We start from the raw sequence: 20,875 nt of genomic DNA, 5'->3' as shown, positions 1-20,875 counted from the left end.
TATAATGACCATTGACTAAATGATGACATCAATTTTAAGAAATAATATCACGATTAGTTAATGATATCACATTTATTAAGGAAAGCAGCATACGTATATACGGCAATCTTCTCTAACATGATGTATTCCGGGGCTAATATTTACTCTTAGTAAAGATTAAAAAGGAACCAAAAATTATAGCATAAGAAGTAGGCACAAGGTATAATTATACTAAAAATGTGTCTATGACACAAACACAAGCAGAACCGACATGTAACTGAATAATTTGTTTAAATCTATCATCCAATATAAATTATAAACAAAAAGATAAGCATTAGATTTGAGATGAATCTCGGATATTGTAGTATATGACGAAAAAGATATATTTCGTTTATGCTACACGAGGTCCTGCAATCAAAATTATAATATATTCAAAGTAATTATAGTATATTTATTTTTAGAAAATTTTAAGAGCATACAGAAATTTTGATGTATAACAAAACAATTATTTGTATTTCTTAATTATTATTAAGTACTCAGTTGCAAATACTATATAGACTTTGTTACATATTTGATATAGTTCACCATTTAACAAAGTTACTTTTTACTTTTTTGTATTTTTTATAGTTATTCTTTTAATTTTTTATCTATTACCATTTATATAAAATTAATTATTTTTAAATAATTGTTTAATATTTTAAATGTTTCTTTTTTTATATATATAATAGAACATATTAAAACTATTTTATTTACCTGATATTCACTACAATCTGATATAATGACATAATTAAAACACATATTCACAATTATCAGTAAGCACTTCATAGTTTTGATGAATGTGTTCCTTTCCTTGGTATATCGCTGAATGGTTTTAGTAATGGATATAAACACTGACTAATTTTAAATGATAAAATATCATCAATTTTTTTCTGCTCAGCAATATTTGTTTCATTCGATGATGAAATATCTTCGTTAGATTCTATTACATCTTCATCTTCTAATTTTGATTCTTTTAATGTAGAAAGTACATGTACTGATAACTTGCGCTGAACATCATTTTGAAATATTTCCTGCAAACATTTAAATTTTATACACTCTTATTAAGTTTGTTTAATACGAATTAGTGTTTGTCTAAATAATGTAATTATATGTAATTATATGTACTTTGTAAAACTTCAATATTTGTTCCTGTGTTATAGTTCTTAAATATGCGACTTCAATATTTGCTCGATCGAAATTATATTGTTGTGATGTAATTTCACTCCAAAATATGGCAGATAAAGCAGTCATTTGCTTAGGTTTTTCAAGTCGTCGTATTGCTAACGATTCTTTATGTGCATGAAATTCCTCTTCTGTCATAGTTAATATATGTTGCTGAAATAAATTAACTTTGTACAAAAATTTTAAATTCAAATGAATCTAATAATATTTAAATTTTAATTACTAACCAACATAGAATTTAAAAACATATTAATTCTTTGTTCAACATATTTAGGATGTCTGTCACTTTGAACTATAATTCTTAAACCTTGTGCACCATTTGTTCTTCGAACTCCACTAAATACTATATATCCCAATTGTTCTTTAGTTCTTAATGTAGTAAAGCAAGGTTCTGATAGAATCTGTGCTAAAAGTTCTAGGAGCATATTTGATTCTGTTGATTGTAAACCCGTTTGATAATAAACTTGCGTACATGAACTACTATGAAATTTAGTTTTTGTTTCAAATAAAAATTGACAACCTAAAAAGATAAAATATTAATTTTTTTCTTTTTTAAAAAAAGAATATTATTAAAAGATTTTTAATGTTAAATATACCATCTTCTAGTTTGATTTCACGATGTAAAATTAACTGCCTAGATAATAGTGGTACCATATGAGGAACTGCGTTCGATAATTTTGATTCTATTGATTTTGCTGTTTCAATAGCTTCCGACATTGTTATATTACCATGCATTAAACATTCCATATGTATTTTGCTCAAAAATTGTGGAATGAAATTTTGTACTTTTTCAACTGTTAAATCTACAAATTGTATTATAATATATAATTATAATATAAATTATAAAAATTATAATATATATAATTAATAAATCATAAAATTTATGAGTATTTCTTCTAAATTTATTTATTAATTAAATAATTAAATTTTGTGTAAACTTACAAGATGTAGCATTTAATAATTCATCCTTCATCCAAATTTGTTCTGACAATAAAACAGCAAGATAATAAACTGCATGCTGATATGGCTGTTCAGCTTTATAGTTTTTTAAGCTTCTAATGTACTAGAATTAAAATGAAAATTAATTATAAATATAACAATATACATAAAAAATTAAGTAACACATACATTTTCTTTCCAAATCTCAAATCTTTTTGAATCAACTTTAAAATTAATCATTTTGTCTATAATTTTATTCAGTAACACATGTTGTTTATCATCATAGCCAACAATTCCCAACTAAAAAATATATACATTATATAATGTTGAAAATTAAATTTATATATATTACATGTAATAAACTTTTACTTACTATCATTCCATATTTACTATTAGTAAGCTCCCATTTAAGACCAACAATATCAGCAGCATATGCATATTCATTTAGAGCATCGCGGAACAACAATACAAATATATATGTTAGATTACAACTAAGAGGATCCATGTATGCTAATGGACTGTAATAAATTATATATATGTAAACTGACAATATGCTTATTGCTAATATAAATATAAATTAAGCAGAGGGACATAGTTTTAGAGTTACTTTTAGAATTACAAATTGATCACTAAAATTACCATTCAATACAGAACTTTATTTTCTTACTTATATTTTACCTGGCAAAATCAATAAATAAATTAGCTTTGGGTGTAAGAAATTCATCATCTTGTTTAAACCATAATCTTATTAATGAAGTATCTTCAATAATTATTGGAAATTTGGATATCTAAAAATAGTAAAATTATTTTTTCACAACATGCTTTTAATAATATACATATAGAGTATAGAGCATATAAAGTACATAAATTTACTCACAGTGCTTTCTGCTGGTTTTATATCAAATTTTTCAGGTATGAATTCATTCTTTGGTGGCAAATTCAAATCTGAATTTAAACCAGCATTAATCCATTTACTTATTATATTTTGTGATATTTTTTCTTTTTTAAATTTGACACCATACCACTTTTCACTTTCATCAGCTATATTTTCATATAATTTTGCAACTACATGAACTCTAACATTTTCTGGTTTCAAATATTCCATTACCCAGGTAATTAAATCTGGTTTCCATAATGGGAAAAGATGTTCTGCTATTAAAATTTCTTCCATTGGATAATCATATAATATTTGTGCTATACCAGTGGTATAATCACAAGGATAACCTTTTTCCTTGAATCGAAAATTTATATTTGCAATGTCTCTATATTCCTTTAAAATAAAACAATTATTTTATTAAATATTGAACTTTTTATATTCATGATTAACACTTCACCGACAGAATGCATATTTTCCTCCTTATTAATAAATATTTTATATCATTTATTATTTTTGTCTATTAACAGATTTCTTTTATAAATATATTTACAAATATATTTACAAATATATATTTTAAAATATAAAAGTCATAATAATTTGTTAAAGACATTGTAACTTGCATACAGAGGATTTTGGATTTTCCTGTTGTAAAATGCAGCAACATTAGCTTCTGATGGCAAAATGTTAATCTTTAAATCTGTATTAGATAATAATTGATTTATAAATAATTACATTATAAATCCATTCAACTGGTCCATGTTTCTTTAACATGTTAATATATTGGAAGGTTAATAGAACAATATCATCGACATGTTGAATACCTTCTTCTGTCAAATCAACGAAAACAGCAAAGAAACTGAAACCTCTAGCACCTAACCGTTTACCTGATCCAAGCGAATTGCACCATCCTTTTGCTTTCAACAAAGATAAAAGTGATCCTTCGCCTTCATGTCCTAATAAATGTGAAATATAATGTGCAGGCTGAAGAAATAAAAAATAGGTTAATTAAGAATAAAAAATTAATATATTAAAAAGTAACATAAACAGTTATTACCGCTGCTTTGTAATGTTCTCGCAAATCAGGTATAGGAAATATAATATACAAATTCCGAATGTCTTTTATTGGAACAACATACCACTTGTGTTGAAAATGTTCCTTTGGATTAAAAGGATGTTGTGGCCAAGTAGGTACTGTAATATCTTTATTTTTCACTTGAGAAAATAACTCTACTACCATTTTCTCAAGTTCATCTAAACTCTCTAATTATAAAAAAAGAAAAAATGAGTAAATAGCATTTTTTTATTCCATATTTAATAGAGTAAATAATAAATAAAATACTTTACTTACCTTTGCCAAGTACACATAATGCCATAATATTAGAAGAATAAAATTTATCATGAAACTCAAGTAACTTTTCCCTTACATTTATCCCTTTTTGTTTCGGAATTACATCCAAAGTTTCTTTATTTCCTGTAGAAAATTTTGAAAAAGGATGATTTGGGTCTGCTGATGATTTATCCAATTGATCAAGACGCCATGTATCGTTTGCTAAATTCTTTTCACATTCCAAATGAACAGCATTTAACTCTAGCTCAGTTAAAGCTTCTGTAAAGAGTGGTGCAATAAAAAATTGTGCAAAACGATCTAATGCACCTCTCAGTTTTTCTGCATGTACATCAAAATAATAAAGTGTATGATCCATGTGGGTTGATGCATTATATGTACCCCCATTTTGTGATAAATATTTATTATAATCATTTTTTTCTGGATATTTTTCCGTTCCTAAGAATAGCATGTGTTCACAAAAGTGTGCTAAACCTGGTAAATCATCTGGTTCACTTAAATTACCTACAAAGGCAATATTAAAATAATAGCAATAGTAATATATTGAATCACAAAATTAAAAATATAATTATATACTTGATTTTACCAATATTCACGTTCAAAGCAGCAGCACTTTTATCTGTTGAGGGATCACTAATAACTAAAACTTTCATTTTATTAAAAAGCAACAGACCTCTATATTCTCTTTTATCATTTGACGATTTAACTATATTATTATACCGTTCTTCTATAAAATTATGAATATCCATGTTTGATCTAGATACTTTTGAGGATTTGCACCTATGAATAAAGAAAATTACATATAATATGAAATAACTATTAGTATTATTTGTTCAAAATCGAAAGTAAATAAAAATAAAATTAAACATTTACTCTTTCCTTCTTTTTATTAAAAAGGCAAACAATATTGCTAATACATAAACAAATTTTTATTCAGCAATATAAACGTTAATATAACATCAAAATTTAAAATTATAAAGAAACAGTAACTTACTGATACTGATGTTTTATGTTCTGTGTGTAACTTCAGTTGATTACAAAACAATTTTTTTTTAATAACAAAGTTATTATAAATCACTAATCTAATTTTAAGTAATTTTTTGGTGATCAATGTAATATTTAATATTAATAAAAATATTGTGTATAAAAAGATAAAGTACAGCTAGCTAGGTTAGAATATGTATGAAAGAAGAGTAATACAGAATTATACTTCACAAAAATAATTTTTTGTATGAAAAATTAATTTCAGTATTTTCAAATGCGTTACATGTGAAATATATACTGATTATAAGATAACTATGATATAATATATATATATAAACTTCAGATTTATTGAATAATAACTAATAAATACATTCGTTTTACAAATTAGTAGATTCTATTCAGCTAGATTATGATCGAATTGTACTATGTAATGTTTCATGAAGAACGTATGCGTACCTGTAAACAGAGAAAGTGTGGGTTGACACGTAAAAAATACGAAATTTAAATATTTGTGCCAAAACCATATTTATTAAATTTTATATAAATTACTACTCAAAAATAAAATTTTATTTAATCTCGTTATCATGATTGTTTTATAATGTTTTGAAGTAAGTTACAGTGAATATCTATAGTTAATTTTTATTTCGTAATAATATAGTACAAACATATAACCGTTTATAAGAAAATAATTATAATTAACGATTGGAAAATGTATATATCTGTGGTATATATGTTTTTAATTGACAATAATTTAATTATTCCGATTTATAATTATACGGTATCGAACAAATATTAAATAAGAATAAATGTATTGATGTACGTAATAAAAAGGTAATTCAGGGAATAAGAACATTTAAATAAAGAGTAAACATTCTGTATATAAGTAAAAATAGATTTAAATTAACAAATGAATCTAGTTCTTTTTAATTTATTTGGATTATTCTTTTATTATGTTGGCAACAAAAATGAAAAAAGTAACTATAACTTAATAGTGGCAGCATTGTATCTTTTGTCGACATAACTATTATTTGTGATTGACATTAGTCAAACTTAGAAATATTTGTATTACATATTATTTATAAAGAAATTATTTGTGCAACATGTCAATTGAAATCGAATCTGCAGAGTAATTATTGTTTATTATAATATTTAATTGATTATATATGATAAAAATTTTTAATATTTCTATATTATTTTTTGATTTTAGTGTAATTCGTTTGATACAGCAATATCTTAAAGAATCAAATCTTGTCAAAACATTACAAACATTACAGGTAACTATTTATTTTCTTTATATATATTTTCTTTAGCAAATAGATAATGTGAATCAATTTTAATGTGTCAAAAAAATAAAACTGAAATTTTTTATAGGAAGAAACAGGAGTATCACTGAATACAGTAGATAGTGTAGATGGTTTTGTAGCAGATATAAATAATGGACATTGGGATACAGTATTAAAAGCAATACAGTCATTAAAGTTACCAGATAAAAAACTAATTGACTTATACGAACAGGTTTGTCTTTAAACTAAAAAAATTTTGGACATTACTTTTTATAAATATCAATTTTATATTTATAATAATCCATAGGTTGTCTTAGAATTAATCGAACTAAGAGAATTAGGAGCAGCTAGATCATTACTGAGACAAACGGATCCAATGATCATGATGAAACAACAAGAACCTGAAAGATATATACATCTAGGTATATTAAGTATATTTAACAAAATGAAATATTATTTTTTAAGAATATAATTTTATTTTAATTATGCATATTGTTTTAATACTATATCCTTTGCTGCAGAAAATTTACTTGCTCGATCATATTTTGATCCACGGGAAGCATATCCTGATGGAAGCACAAAAGAAAAACGAAGGGCATACATAGCCACAGCTCTTGCCGGTGAAGTATCAGTTGTACCGTCAAGTAGATTACTTGCATTATTAGGACAAGCATTAAAATGGCAACAACATCAAGGTTTACTTCCACCTGGTACTACAATAGATTTGTTCAGAGGAAAAGCAGCAGTGAGAGATCAAGAAGATGAAAAATACCCTACACAACTTTCGAAACAAATAAAGTTTGGTCAAAAATCTCATGTAGAATGCGCACGTTTTTCACCAGATGGTCAATATTTGGTTACTGGTTCTGTTGATGGATTTATCGAAGTATGGAATTTTACAACTGGCAAAATCAGGAAAGATTTAAAATATCAAGCTCAAGACAATTTCATGATGATGGAACAAGCAGTGTTATCAATGTCTTTTAGTCGTGATAGTGAAATGTTAGCTGGTGGTGGGCAAGATGGTAAAATAAAAGTGTGGAGAGTTCAAAGTGGGCAATGCTTAAGAAGATTTGAAAAAGCACATTCGAAAGGTGTTACATGTCTTCAATTTAGTAGAGATAATAGCCAAATTTTATCTGCATCATTTGATACTACTATAAGGTATATAAAATTAATAATTGTAATAAAAATTTATTTCTAGCATTATGATTATTTATTATACTTATAATACAGGATACATGGACTTAAATCGGGAAAAACTTTGAAGGAATTTCGAGGACATGCTTCTTTTGTAAATGAAGTAGTTTTCGCACCAGACGGACATAATATAATAAGTGCATCGTCAGATGGAACTGTAAAAGTTTGGAGTTTAAAGACAACAGAATGTATAGGTACATATAAGTCTTTAGGAGCTGCGGATTTAACTGTCAATAGCATACATGCTCTTCCTCGAAATCCGGAACATTTTGTTGTGTGTAATCGTTCAAATACAGTTGTAATTATGAATATGCAAGGACAAATAGTGAGGTCATTCTCTAGTGGAAAACGAGAAGGAGGTGATTTTGTATGTACTGTTGTAAGTCCGCGTGGTGAATTTATTTACTGTGTTGGTGAAGATCTTGTGCTTTATTGTTTTTCTACATCATCAGGGAAACTTGAAAGAACACTCAATGTAAGTATTTTTATTCTATAACTTGAATAATTTATTTTTTATTTACATTAAATGATATTATTATTACATTACAGATACACGAGAAAGATGTTATAGGTTTAACGCATCATCCACACCAAAATCTTTTATGTTCTTACAGTGAAGACGGTCTTTTAAAATTATGGAAACCATAAAATTAAATGTATATAAATTAAAGTATTTCTATCTAATCCCAGCGTTTTTTTTTTTTTTTTTGTTATATGATTGTTGTGCACCTTTAATTCTTAATTTTATAAAATACATAAGATGTTCATTTTTCTAAAGTTAGTTTTATTATGTAAATTTTATACTATGCTGCAATAATAAAAATACATACATACAAAATAATAATTTTTATTTTATTATTTACAATAAAATATTAAATATTCGTCTATTTAATGCATGACTCTTCACTCGAATGTAGCTAATTTTTTTTTAGAGAATTTGCTAGGAACTAATGTGGAAACATTTTTCTCAGAAAATTATTTCGTAATATATATTTTATAAACTATCGTGTGTATCATTCTTTTTATAATAAAAATGCTATGCTATAGGAATCAATTGTCAAAATATAAAGAAAGACATATTCTTAGGTATTTTCGTTCATATATGTCTGTCCTTGTCCCACACTATCGCCGTCCTTGTCTAGGGCGCTCATATGTCTGTCCTTGTCGCACGCTATCGCTCTCTTTGCCTAACGACGCTACACAAGGAAAGCAATAGTGTGCGACAAGGACATCCTTCGATTTATTAAAAAAAAAAATTCAACTTTTTACACACGTTTTTCTAGGATAAAACATACATAGAAAGAAAGCGGGGAGCCTAATTTTACGGACGCACATAAAAAAGTTCGCAAATTATTCCTCAGAATTAGGTTTTTTTCATAAAAAGTGCGAACTGTCACAAAATGGACATGGTGGCGCCATCTAGCGGTAACTTAGTAGTACTAATTATTTACAAAAATAATTATTTCAGCATTTTACGGGTCAAATGGAGTATGAAAAGAAAACTAAGGGTTTAATTAGGGTAATACAATCGCCAAAGTTCACAATTCATTTCGCTAAATTAGGTTTTTTCGCAAATGAAAATTGATTTCTCTGTTTTACGGGGTAAGAAATACTAGCGCCGCGTTGTGGCAAACCGATGGAATTAACCGCTCTATAACCATATAGGGAGAATAATTAATTGTAATTTTTCACGCCACAAATTACGTTCGCAAATAAATCCGAATCTAATATTCACTATAGTTTGCACGAAATTATGCACTCACTACAGGCACTACGTAATTGAAACATTCTTTATATACGTAAATTATACTTAAAATAAAACAAAAACCAAGCTTAGGGTCTCTAAAATCGAAGACGAAACCATAACAGTTCACAAATGATTCCTCTTAATTAATATCTTCTCATAATTTGTGACAGTTTTTCCTTGGTTTTTGTTTTATTTTAAGTATAGTTTACGTATATAAAGAATGTTTCAATTACGTTAGTAGTGCCTGTAGTGAGTGCATAATTTCGCGCAAACTATAGTGAATATTAAATTCAGATTTATTTGCCAACGTAACTGATAGCATTATCTTTGAAATATGTGCTCGTGGAGTGCAAATTAGTAGCGTGAAAAATTAAAATTAATTATTCTCCCTATATGGTTATAGAGCGGTTAGTTCTACCGGTTTGCCACAACGCGGCGCTAGTGTTTCTTACCCTGTAGTGACCATTACTCCTTCAAAATTAATATCAATGCCATAATATCTACACAATCGTTCTGTCGAAACATACGATTCCTGTAAATCGACACCAGAAACTGTAAATTGTTATTCTATTTTTATTATCACTATGGAGATTACTACCTTGTTTACTTGTTGATAGAGATGTATATATAGACTTCATTTTAGAATTAGTTATTCATTCCTTAATTAACATTAAAAGAAAACAGTTATCTATTTTTGCTATAAATTTTATTATTATATAATTTATTATAATTTATTAAAAGTTACTAAAGTGACGAAGTCTTAGTTATTTGTAGTATTATAATATTATCATTATAATCACCACAACCCCGTAAAATAGAGAAATTTTCATTTGCGAAAAAATCTAATTTAGCGAGATGAATTGTGAACTTTGACGCTTGTATTACCCTAATTAGACTCTTAGCTTTCTTTTCATACCCCATTTGACCCGTAAAATGCAGAAATAATTATTTTTGTAAATAATTAGTACCAGTGAGTTACCGCTAGATGACGCCACCATGTCCATTTTGTGATAGTTCGCACTAATTACGAAAAAAACCTAATTACTAACTTTCTTTCTATGTGTGTTTTGTCCTAGAAAAACGTGTGTGTATAAAGTTGAATTTTTTTTCCAATAGATCGAAGAATGTCTTTGTCGCATACTATTCCTTTCGTTGTCTAGCGTCATTAGACAAGGAGAGCGATAGTGTGCGACAAGGACATATATATCTGTACGGTAGACAAGGAGAGCAACAGCACGCGACAAGGACTGACATATGGGCGTGTTAGAAAAGGAGGGTAACAGCGTTGGACAAAGACAGACATATACGTGTGGTAAACAAGGAGAGCGATAGTGTGCGACAAGGACATACATATCTGTACGGTAGACAAGGAGAGCAACAGCTTGCGACAAAGACAGACATAGGCGCGTTAGAGGAGGGCAACAGCGTGGGACAAAGACAGACATATACGCGCGTTAAACAAGGAGATCGTTAGCGTGGGACAACGACAGACATATCTGTGCGATAGAAAAGGAGAATAACAGTGTGCGACAAGGACAGACATCTTCGCGCGGTAAACAAGGATGGTAATAGCGTGGGACAAGGACAGACATATTCGCGTCGTAGACAAGGAGAGTTATAGTGTGCGTCAAGGACAACAATATAAATTAGTTCCTTCGTTTCACCGTTACGCGACGCTAGTATTTGAATGCCTTTATATTTTATACAAAATATAAAAATAATAATATATCAAATTTTACAATTTGTTTTGCTTTTGGGATTACGAGAAAAATTAATGTTAATAAATTGTTAATATTAATAAAATTATAGAAGATGAGAAACTAATTTTTTTTATGGGAAGAATCATTCATGGTTCACTTGATTGCTATTTTATGTTTAAAACGAGTTCAAATATGTTTCATTGCATTTGTGGTATTAAATAAATAATTTAAGAAACTAAAATATTTGTTATAATTATGTGTATAATGTATAATACGTATAGCACGGCGATAGTACAATGTAGACATTCAAAATGAATAATAAAAATGAGTTCTATAGACATCTTGCTCGTCACGTAGTACGAAAAATGGATGTATATGGGTGCCGTGGTAATTGGGCTCGAGCAAATAAGCAATTACTATGTTTTGGCTTGGCAAATATTATAATAACGGGCTAGAGGGGTTAACCAGGTTATCTGGAATATGATCATCGGTTCAGGCGTTTTAGAGAGCGCCAAAACCGGCACCAACCTGCTGCTCATTTTTATTTCCCTTTTTAATATAGTTACTCACTCAAAGAAGCTTCGTTAATATCTCCATGAAACTACATTCTTCATTAATTTCTACTTCGTTTTATATCTTATAATCGTAAAATCATCAAGAGGATAAAAAAAGTTTATCTGTTTTATATTAATTATAAAATATAAATATATCAAATAATTTTTACTCTATCCGAACAGAATATTTATTAACAGATATTTATATTATTACATGTTTGATATGTTTTTCACAATTACTAAAATATGAGAATGATTGAAATAAACCGACAATTTTGCTTCATTTTCACTTAAATACACGCAATTTAATATAGAAAAAGAGTGGTTGTTCTATTATTTGAAAATGCAGAACGGAAGATTTTTGGTCCCTCTATTATTCTATCCAAATTCGGATATTGGAGGGTCCACTCTGTAATTATTTTTATTTCAAGTAGACATGCATTCATTTATATTAATCTTAGACAAATTCGTATTTGGAATCATGTAAACCGGAAGTTACGACTGATGCGATTTTAATGCCATTCCGGCTTTTCCGCTTATTTTCAGTTTCCTGTCGGCATTTTCGTTTTATTTATCTTAGAAGTCCAATTAGTGGTACGCCGATTTTCTTCTTTATAGTTTAGCTGTGTGTTTTCACCCTGTGTTTTCGGCATTCTCTAATGTTCCGTGAAATTCTATAATATTAAATAAGTATACACCTTATTCCCTACTTGTTTTCTAAAATTTCACTTTCCAGAATTTCTTTGCAAAACGCTATGTTACAATGTATAATAAATAGACATATTTCATAAGTGTAACATCTTTGAAACCCGTAGAGGAAGGAACTTCGAACGGTTGCTCCTCCATTGAAAATGAAAGGACATTCGCTCGAATAATTTTACTTCCTTTGTCATGAATTCGTACGAGTTCCTTCAAGCCTTATTATACGCAAAAGTAGAGAAACAAAGTACTGGATCAATCTGATATTTTAATTTTTATGGCTGTTTTCGTGGAAAAATATTGAAATTTATATTTGATAAAGAAAATCAATTGCCATACAAATGAAATATGTAATAGTAATGCCTTTATCGTGCAGATATAGATTTGCGAAATACGAACAGGTTTAATGAGAGATAGATGGATCAAAGCATCTTTATTTATAATAAAAGAAACCTAGTCGAAATACAATGATTTGGTTTGTTAATTTTTGTTAGTAATTCGTAATTTGTTAGTAATTTGTTAATAATTGGATATTGTTTGTACTTAGGGTCGAAAAGATTTCTCTCGCTAGCCAACTGGTCCCAGGTGTGTATACTGGGAGCGTGGCAGACGCGTGCTTCTCCCCTCTTTAACCTCTGCTGAACACAGTTGCTTTTTCATTCTTTCTGTTAATATATATATATATATATATACTATAAAGTAATCTAGAATAAATGTATATGTAGTTACTATATACTCTAAAAAAAGAAATTTCATGTAGGTTAATAATAATTTTTCAAAAGAATCTGAATTGTTGAGAAACGAAAAATGCAAATCTTTAAAGTGCCTGAAATATGAAAACATTTACTACTTGTTGACCAGGTAAATTAAAATTAAAATTAAAACTAACTTCTCTGTATATTATTTTTGTATTATTTGTATTTAAATACTGTTAATATTCAATATTCCAAAATGTATAGTCATTTTTCATCGTAATATCCGAAATTTGTTTGTAATGTCTACTTTAAGGTTTCCTATTTATTTTTTACATCAAATGATGTCACCTATAATGTTTACGAAGAATATGAAAGAAAAATATTTACTACTTATAAAATATGGATATATATTTTATTAAATATAGATAAATAGATTTTTAAGATCCGACACAAATCAGTTCAAGGATGGACATAGATCTGGAAGATAAAAAGGAAATTTATAATTTTGTATATAGCTAGATTTGAATATCTTCGAAATTAGTAAACTAATAGCTTTTCTAAGTATCGTTATTGAGGAAAGTAATGAGCCCAGTTTAGGCAATTAAGAGGAGAAGAATGTAGAAACTCGTCTTGTAAGATTTGCATTTGAGAAAGGTGATAATTATTTGCAACGGAATAATGCAATTATCAAATTGACCCTCGCACCCTCACATAATTACTCGCGACTTCAGGATTTAAGTGGATAATCATTGGGAATTGGGGAACTGTTCGTTGAACGTTGAAATTTGGCAAGCGTCAGAATGTGGGGCGCCAGGTCGTCAATGCGTACCATGTAATTTAAGTTGCATGTAAGTACACATGCATACATCTCACGTACTGGTGGTAGACTTTAACGGTGGATTTTGAATTTACTTTGCTCGCATTTTCTCAATAAACGTGTTTTCAAATAAAGATTTCAACTTATTTACATTACACAACAATTACGTATCAAGTGAAAAAAATTATATTTTTTATTGAATCAAATAATTTTACCTACTTTCATTAATATTCAATTATTTTTTGCTTTGAATTTTACATCTTAATTATATACATAATTTAAAAATATTATATGTTACATTAATAATAATATGTATGTATTATATATATATGTATTAATAATAATATGTATGTATTATATATAATGTTACTATATTACGTTTATAGTTACATATGAGAACTTTCTGGATGATTTTTAATATTAATCGGTCGCTATTAAAACGAAATATCGGAGATTAATGAGTGAAAATTGACAGCGTGCGTGTAGTGGCAGCAACCTTAACAGTAGGAGGAAAATGAAATTTTACTCTTAATCAGGGAGCCACTCGATCACACAGGAGGGTGCCATATTGTTATGTTGTAACCATTCTCTCTTCTTCTTTGCTTCTTTCTTCCTCGATAATCTTTTTCTCTGGTTTGGATGAACTGTTGTTTTACGAGGACTCTTTAGCCTCGGCGGAAGGCCCATTGTATCGCTTATTTCAATGCACGGATTGTTTTCAAAAAGAAAGCACGATTGTTTCTTCCCTTTCTTTTCTCCAGCTTCCTCCTCTTTGATATTTTGTAATTTACCGACAGTAGCGTATCGAATGTGTAGCAATTATAGAGTCTATAAAATTATTAATGAAAGTTTCGAGGAGAGAACTAAGAGCGCAGGATCCTAAATTTCCAACGAAGATTGTAAGAAATTTGTTGTTTTAGTATCTTGCGGAACAGATCGCTAATGATCGTTTTTAAAAGTCATTTCAATTTCTGCTTTCTGTTTGCGTCCTCAAAAAATTCTCCAACGAAACGGTCGGAGATTATTTTTCCCGGTTTCGTAGTACAAATGAATCACTGAAATGCTTCGGGCCACCGTTATTTCGAAGTTATTTTCTACGTCGGTCGTTCGAGGCTTCTGGAAATCAATTTTTCCCCTCTGGCGCCAATTAACCAGAATTTTCTCAACTTCGACGTAGGTCCAACTTCGGCGTTGGTGCATGGCAGTTTTAGACTTTGGGAAAGTTAATCGTTTCCTTCCGTTTTTCTTTTCCCTCTCTTGACTTTGGCCAACTTTCAAATTCACTCTAATGACAACGCAATTCATTCACTTTACCAACCGACAAGTATCAACAATTGCAGTCGTACATTGATTAAAAAGATACTTTTTTTTTTTTTTTTTTTAGTTCTTATTTCGTAAATGTTTCACTTGTTAAATAAAAAGAGAACGTACGCGAATTCTTGATCTGACAGAGTAACGATATCGTAAATCTTGATGAACCAAAGTCATTAGTAGACATCTTCGTGAATTTATCTGAAATTTGGCCTTCCATTCAATGCGAACGAGAGGAATATAATCGGCTTATACGCATTTGGTTTACTGAATCCAGGAAAATGTTGCCACTATCGTTTTTTTACTTTTCATTCATTTTCGTTCGATGCACAATCGCTGCGACGAGACGAAAAACGTATAAAAACTTACACCACTGTGTCGGCTAGTTAGGAGAGTTTTGATGAATCCTAATCTCGTAAAATATATGCGTGAATAATGAGCCACGACGGGCACGGTTCGTTTGAATTAAAAGATGTTATTCTTGTCGTCCTACAAGCTAGTATCTACTAAATGGCACTAATACCGATCCTATTCATTCGGATGCTATCCTTCAATTTGACGTTTGCTTTTATAAGCTAGGATGTCATAATTCCACGCTATCCATGCAACAGTCTTCTAATATGTTAACGTTCAGGAGATTAGAGACACTGTGATCTCTCTGAAAATTCATTTCTTTTCTTTTTTTTCATTTACAATTAACTGGCTAGAATTTCTAATCTCCAAATATTTCAAGACACTTTGGACAATGTACAAATATAAAAAGCTTAAGAAGATTACCGGTATTATTCACAGTCTCTGAGTTGCAGACGTTACTTCTGCATACGGGCTATGATCGTAGTATGTGATATCGTAAAAGATAAAAGGACCAAAAGTGTTGGTAGTTCAGTTTCAGTCGAAAGTCGTGGGAACCGTCTTGGTGGAATAGAAGAACGGACGTAGGAAGGTAGGAGAAGGAAACGAAGAATCTTGGTGGAAGATATAAAAGGGAAAAAGAAAAGAAAAGGGAAGGAAGGTAAAGCCGAGCAAAGTTTGAACGATGGGATGAGATCGTTGATCCTGATTCGAAACAGAAAATTCGAGATACAACGCTCGCGCTGAAAATAACGTGAATTCAATATCTATTCGGCTTAATTATCATTTATTTTCTAGCGTCATATATATTTACAATATATCACACTGCGAATATGATTTTTGCGAATGTTTTCAGAGGAGGAAACAAAGAAATTTCAAATAATTGATCGATTACAATAAATGGATCTAACTAATTTTATTAAATTATATTAAAATTATGTAAAAATATAATTTTAATATGTAAATTATGTAAAAATATAATTTTAATATGTAAATTATATATAAATAATAAAAATTATATTTATATATATATATATATGTAAATAATATAAAAATTATATTAAAATATAATAATTATATTAAATTATAATTAAATTATTTTAAATTAAATTAATTATTTTAATTATAATTAAATTATTTTAAATTAAATTAATTATTTTAATTATAATTAAATTATTTTAAATCAAATTAATTATTTAACAAATTAGTTATATAAATTAATTATTTAATAAATATATAGTAAATTACATTAAAAATAGCCATAATAATCGTCAGGTTGCAGATATTCTTGTTAAATCATTTCTGACTCTAATTCATAAATTCACCTCTTCAATTATTTTCAACACCTCTGTCCAGATACTTTTATTTGTTACATTTTAAATACAGGAAATTGCTTATGCAACGATTGCAGCGTCAAGGAAAGAATGGATACGCGGTATACGTCTTCGGGCCCGTTGTGCTCTCGTCATCAGCAAGACCTTTCGATGCGCGATAATTGGAGAGTCCCAAGAGAAAAGTATTCTTTCTCGATCCTTGTCGGCTGTAGTTGTTCGTAGTAATTTAGCAGGTAGCGAGACCGCACCGTTTCTACGTGGTCGTGTTCACCCTCTGTCCTCGGCTCTCACTCTCTTTCTTTCTCTCTCTCTCTCTCTCTCTCTCTCTCTCTCTCTCTCTCTCTCGGCTTCCCTCCAACACCCTTTCTACCCATTCCGCGTGTATTTAAAAGCGTTTAAGGGTGCCCTCCAATCTCAAGTGCTCTTCGCCGGATACACAATGGTTCTTGCGTATTATTTGTTGGTGAAATAACATGCTGTCAGTTATGGGGGATATGCTAAATATATAGGGTACGGCTAGAAATTCGAAGGAGAATCGATCGAACTCGTCCTGGTGCTTGAGTGTTGTGCTTCGAGTCACGTTGAACCGGCACGTTCACGTTCCAGAAGATTTTTATACCAAACGATTCTTTGAAGAGAATCCGCGTCAATATAGCTACGGTCTTGTAGACGGATCATAGATCCAGACTCTATTTTTTTTTTTTTATTCGAACTGTGTTGTCGATTCTGTCAGATTGATTTCTGTAATTCCTTACCGGCAGCTTAAAAATGAAAAAGAAAAAAAAAAAAAAATTGATTTATCAAGGAAGCGAAATAAAAGCGTTTCGTTTTCATTGGTGGGAATTTCGTTCGTTTGTTAAGCAACTGTCTCTTCTACGCTGTGGCAATTGTGGAATTAATTTATATATCAGTTCTTTTCTCCACGCACGTCTTAAGAACGTCGATTAAGAATATCAGCGTTATAAATTTCCTCTTCCTCCGAGGATAATCAGCGTTCCAAAAACAAACAGTTCCGCCTCTTCGTTAATTCGTGCACGTTCTCGATAATCAAATCAACGCCGAATCGATCGAGCACAGGATACACGTAATTAAAGAGCATGTAATTATGGACTTTATCGAAGATGAGCGGTATTAAGTTATTAGTTATTAATTGCTTTATTAGTTTAAGCGACCGAAGGCGCGTCGGGGGGCGGAGATTCGGTGGTACGAATTCGCCGTATCGTTTCCGTCCTTCGCTTTTAAATCGATTAATGGTCCCAAGACAGTAAATCATATTTTGGTAGAACGCGAATGAATTCTTACGAATAGATGAGTTTTTACAATAACAGTAATTTAATTTTAATAATTATTACTGATACAGTTAAACTGCGAATTTTTACGAATATAATTAAAAGAACGAAACCTAAATGGAATAACTATTAAATATTGCACTAAATAGTCTACTTTGCAATTCTTTGCACATTATACGCACTGTGTGCACCTCAAAATTTACCATAAACGTTTGCCAACGATACCAACAACTTGATTTCACAATTTGTAAATTATATTTTACGAGCCTGAGCAAATAATTCTTACTTATTTTTTAATTCAGCTGTACAAAATGTTAATTTAGTAAAGAGAAAGAAATATATTATTGAGCGAATCATAAATGATGTAACGTTTAATTTTTTAACCGACAGCTAAAAAATATATACGCAGTTAGTTATGATTGCCAATGTTTCTTTTTCTTGTTTCACACAATTCCCGCGCACGCAATAAGAAGGAACACCACATCTTGTAAAAGTCCAATCCAGTTAACATTTTAGCCCGGTTTGCTATCGTCAGATTACAATATAAAGGTACTAAAGGTGGTAAAACGCTGACAGGGTCACGGAACGCGTATCGTGAATTTCTTTGGAGTCGTAACGAGTTGCAAGTGTGGGCGGACGTAAGTGCGAGACACGTTTCACCTTCCACTCTGACGGGATAATTTTCTCTCCTCGGCTTATCCCTTCTCCCATCGTTCATATCATTCGTTCATCCTTCCACGGGCATCGTGTAAAACGTAAAAGGTAGTCTGATTGCCTAACTCAACGTTTTGTTTTTTATTCCATAACTTTGACTCGTTTCTAGAACGATAATAACAATAAAACGACGATTAAGATAACATTGGTCAACGTCGATTCCCATCGAATTTTGATATAGGATTCTTCGATTCCTTCTTTCGATATTTTTCAAACAGGTGCATTTTCCAAATTGTAAACGCGAGCAAGAATGAAACGTGATGTCTTTGTTACCAACACCAAAATGTTGTTTGATTTGTAGCCGAGGAAGAGTCGTTCGCCTGTAATAAGCGTACCGCCTCTTCCTCAATATATTTGTCTTGATGGCTCAATGCGCACGTGACCGCTCGAGACCGGCATGACTTTACAATACGACCCTCGAAACGGTTATAGCTGGTACCAGCTATGATGAGAACGTAAAAGGCTGTAAAAACATTTTGCTAACCGGTGGAATAATTCGAGAACCAGAATGAACGGTGATCGCGTAAAATTAATCGCGTCCTTGTCTACCTAACGCCGGCTTTCAAACACCATAGCAAACGAAATTCTGCAAAGAATCTTACGTCTTTGTTTCTCCTAAAATTTCTTTTTCTTCTTTTCATTTCTGGCTCCCTCCTCTTCGACATGAAGCGCATGTTTCGCATAATTGGTAGCAGACGTTCGCGAGACGCTTGTAATTCTTTCGCGTTACACGCGGACGATTTCACCCTAGTCATCTGCTTCTCATCCGTGTACCGCTTTAGTAAGTAGCAGTGAGCTTGTCGCTGAAGCTGATCCGAGATCGTCCAGAGATAGGATAAAAAGAGGTGAGAGGACCACCCGGTCTATTTAGAACAAGAAGAGCCATGACCATTGGTGTCGGATGTCTCATCGAGAATGTTGACACCTGTATGCGCTGATGGAACATTGGAATCGGTGGCAGGTTGCCCATCTATCTCAATGTGTGACGATAATATCAGTTTAGACGTGATTTTCATTGGAACGTGAATGTATCAAGTTTTATAATAAATTATATAATAATAAAATATAATAATTTTTATAATAATAAAAATATTTCGTAATATTTTTTTATTATAAATTTTGTAACAAATTCGTGATACAAGAGAGATCGTTTTGTATCAAATGAATGGTTTCCTCTGTTGAAAGCTACGATAATTACGAAGCTGAAGATTTCTGTTGGAATATTTTAGATACGAACGATATATTTCATTATTAAAAATAAATCGGCGTATTAAAATTACGCGGAATTTCGCACAAAAAGAGGAGAAGAATCGGTACGAGATCTCGAGGTTACGGTTCTAGTAAACAGGGTGAAGATTTGCTAATAAAGAAGGATCAAAAACACAACTAAGACGAAACTCGGTGAATCTTATCGCGAGCCATCATCCTCTCATTGACTATGCATTCTCAGAGGAAGACCGTCTTTTGGCTCGATTTGGTTTCAACTAACTGAAATATCTCGCTAGAAGAGGTGGATGTCCATAAATTTCTTTAAACTTTCTTTCGTCTTTTTTTAGAGATTCGAATCTGATGCTGACAATCTGATCGTACCTATTCCCACAAGAGAGAGAAAGAGAGGAAAAAGTGGGAAAAAGGGAGAGAAAAGCGCGCGCGTAGTGCGGTAGAGAAAAAGGAAAAAAGGAATAGAATCCTATAATCGTTCGCCGATCTTCCCAGCGTTGTCTCAAAAATGCTTTTCGCACCTATTTTAACGCGCATGTGTTATCCAGAGAGATTCGATCAGCCGGTATTTATTTTCCAAACAAAAACTGTCCAATCGACAGTTCGTGGGTTTTC

At 30.4% G+C, this 20,875-nt stretch overlaps 2 protein-coding genes across 3 annotated transcripts; one reads left to right on the top strand and one right to left on the bottom strand.

Annotated features, from left to right (window-relative positions):
* Positions 1-409: 409 nt before the first annotated feature.
* On the bottom strand, positions 410-5,886 carry LOC122529771 (insulin-degrading enzyme). Of its 2 annotated transcripts, none has more exons than XM_043656198.1 (14): positions 5,802-5,886; positions 4,948-5,141; positions 4,365-4,865; positions 4,071-4,276; positions 3,749-3,997; positions 3,017-3,409; positions 2,818-2,927; positions 2,513-2,657; positions 2,329-2,439; positions 2,143-2,263; positions 1,797-2,003; positions 1,428-1,720; positions 1,144-1,353; positions 410-1,049 (listed from the first exon to the last, which is right to left on the bottom strand). In XM_043656198.1, the coding sequence occupies exons 1-14, from the start codon at positions 5,867-5,869 to the stop codon at positions 801-803; spliced, it is 3,057 nt and encodes a 1,018-aa protein (XP_043512133.1). In that variant the 5' UTR covers positions 5,870-5,886; the 3' UTR covers positions 410-800. The 2 variants fall into 2 exon arrangements, with proteins under 2 accessions (XP_043512133.1, XP_043512134.1); XM_043656199.1 differs by lacking the exon at positions 5,802-5,886 and adding an exon at positions 5,356-5,588.
* A 437-nt stretch (positions 5,887-6,323) lies between these two features.
* Positions 6,324-8,512, top strand: LOC122529748 (WD40 repeat-containing protein SMU1). Its single transcript, XM_043656162.1, has 7 exons — positions 6,324-6,471; positions 6,553-6,619; positions 6,717-6,860; positions 6,936-7,050; positions 7,150-7,792; positions 7,865-8,303; positions 8,378-8,512. Exons 1-7 carry the CDS (start codon positions 6,446-6,448, stop codon positions 8,474-8,476), a joined length of 1,533 nt encoding a protein of 510 aa, XP_043512097.1. The 5' UTR covers positions 6,324-6,445; the 3' UTR covers positions 8,477-8,512.
* The last annotated feature ends 12,363 nt before the right edge of the window (positions 8,513-20,875 follow it).

The sequence above is a fragment of the Frieseomelitta varia genome, unplaced genomic scaffold, assembly GCF_011392965.1.
Source record: "Frieseomelitta varia isolate USP_RPSP 00005682 unplaced genomic scaffold, Fvar_1.2 scaffold_307, whole genome shotgun sequence".
Lineage (NCBI taxonomy): Eukaryota > Metazoa > Arthropoda > Insecta > Hymenoptera > Apidae > Frieseomelitta > Frieseomelitta varia.
The sequence above is the reverse complement of the archived record's forward strand: the minus strand, read 5'-3'. Positions and strand labels throughout refer to the sequence as shown.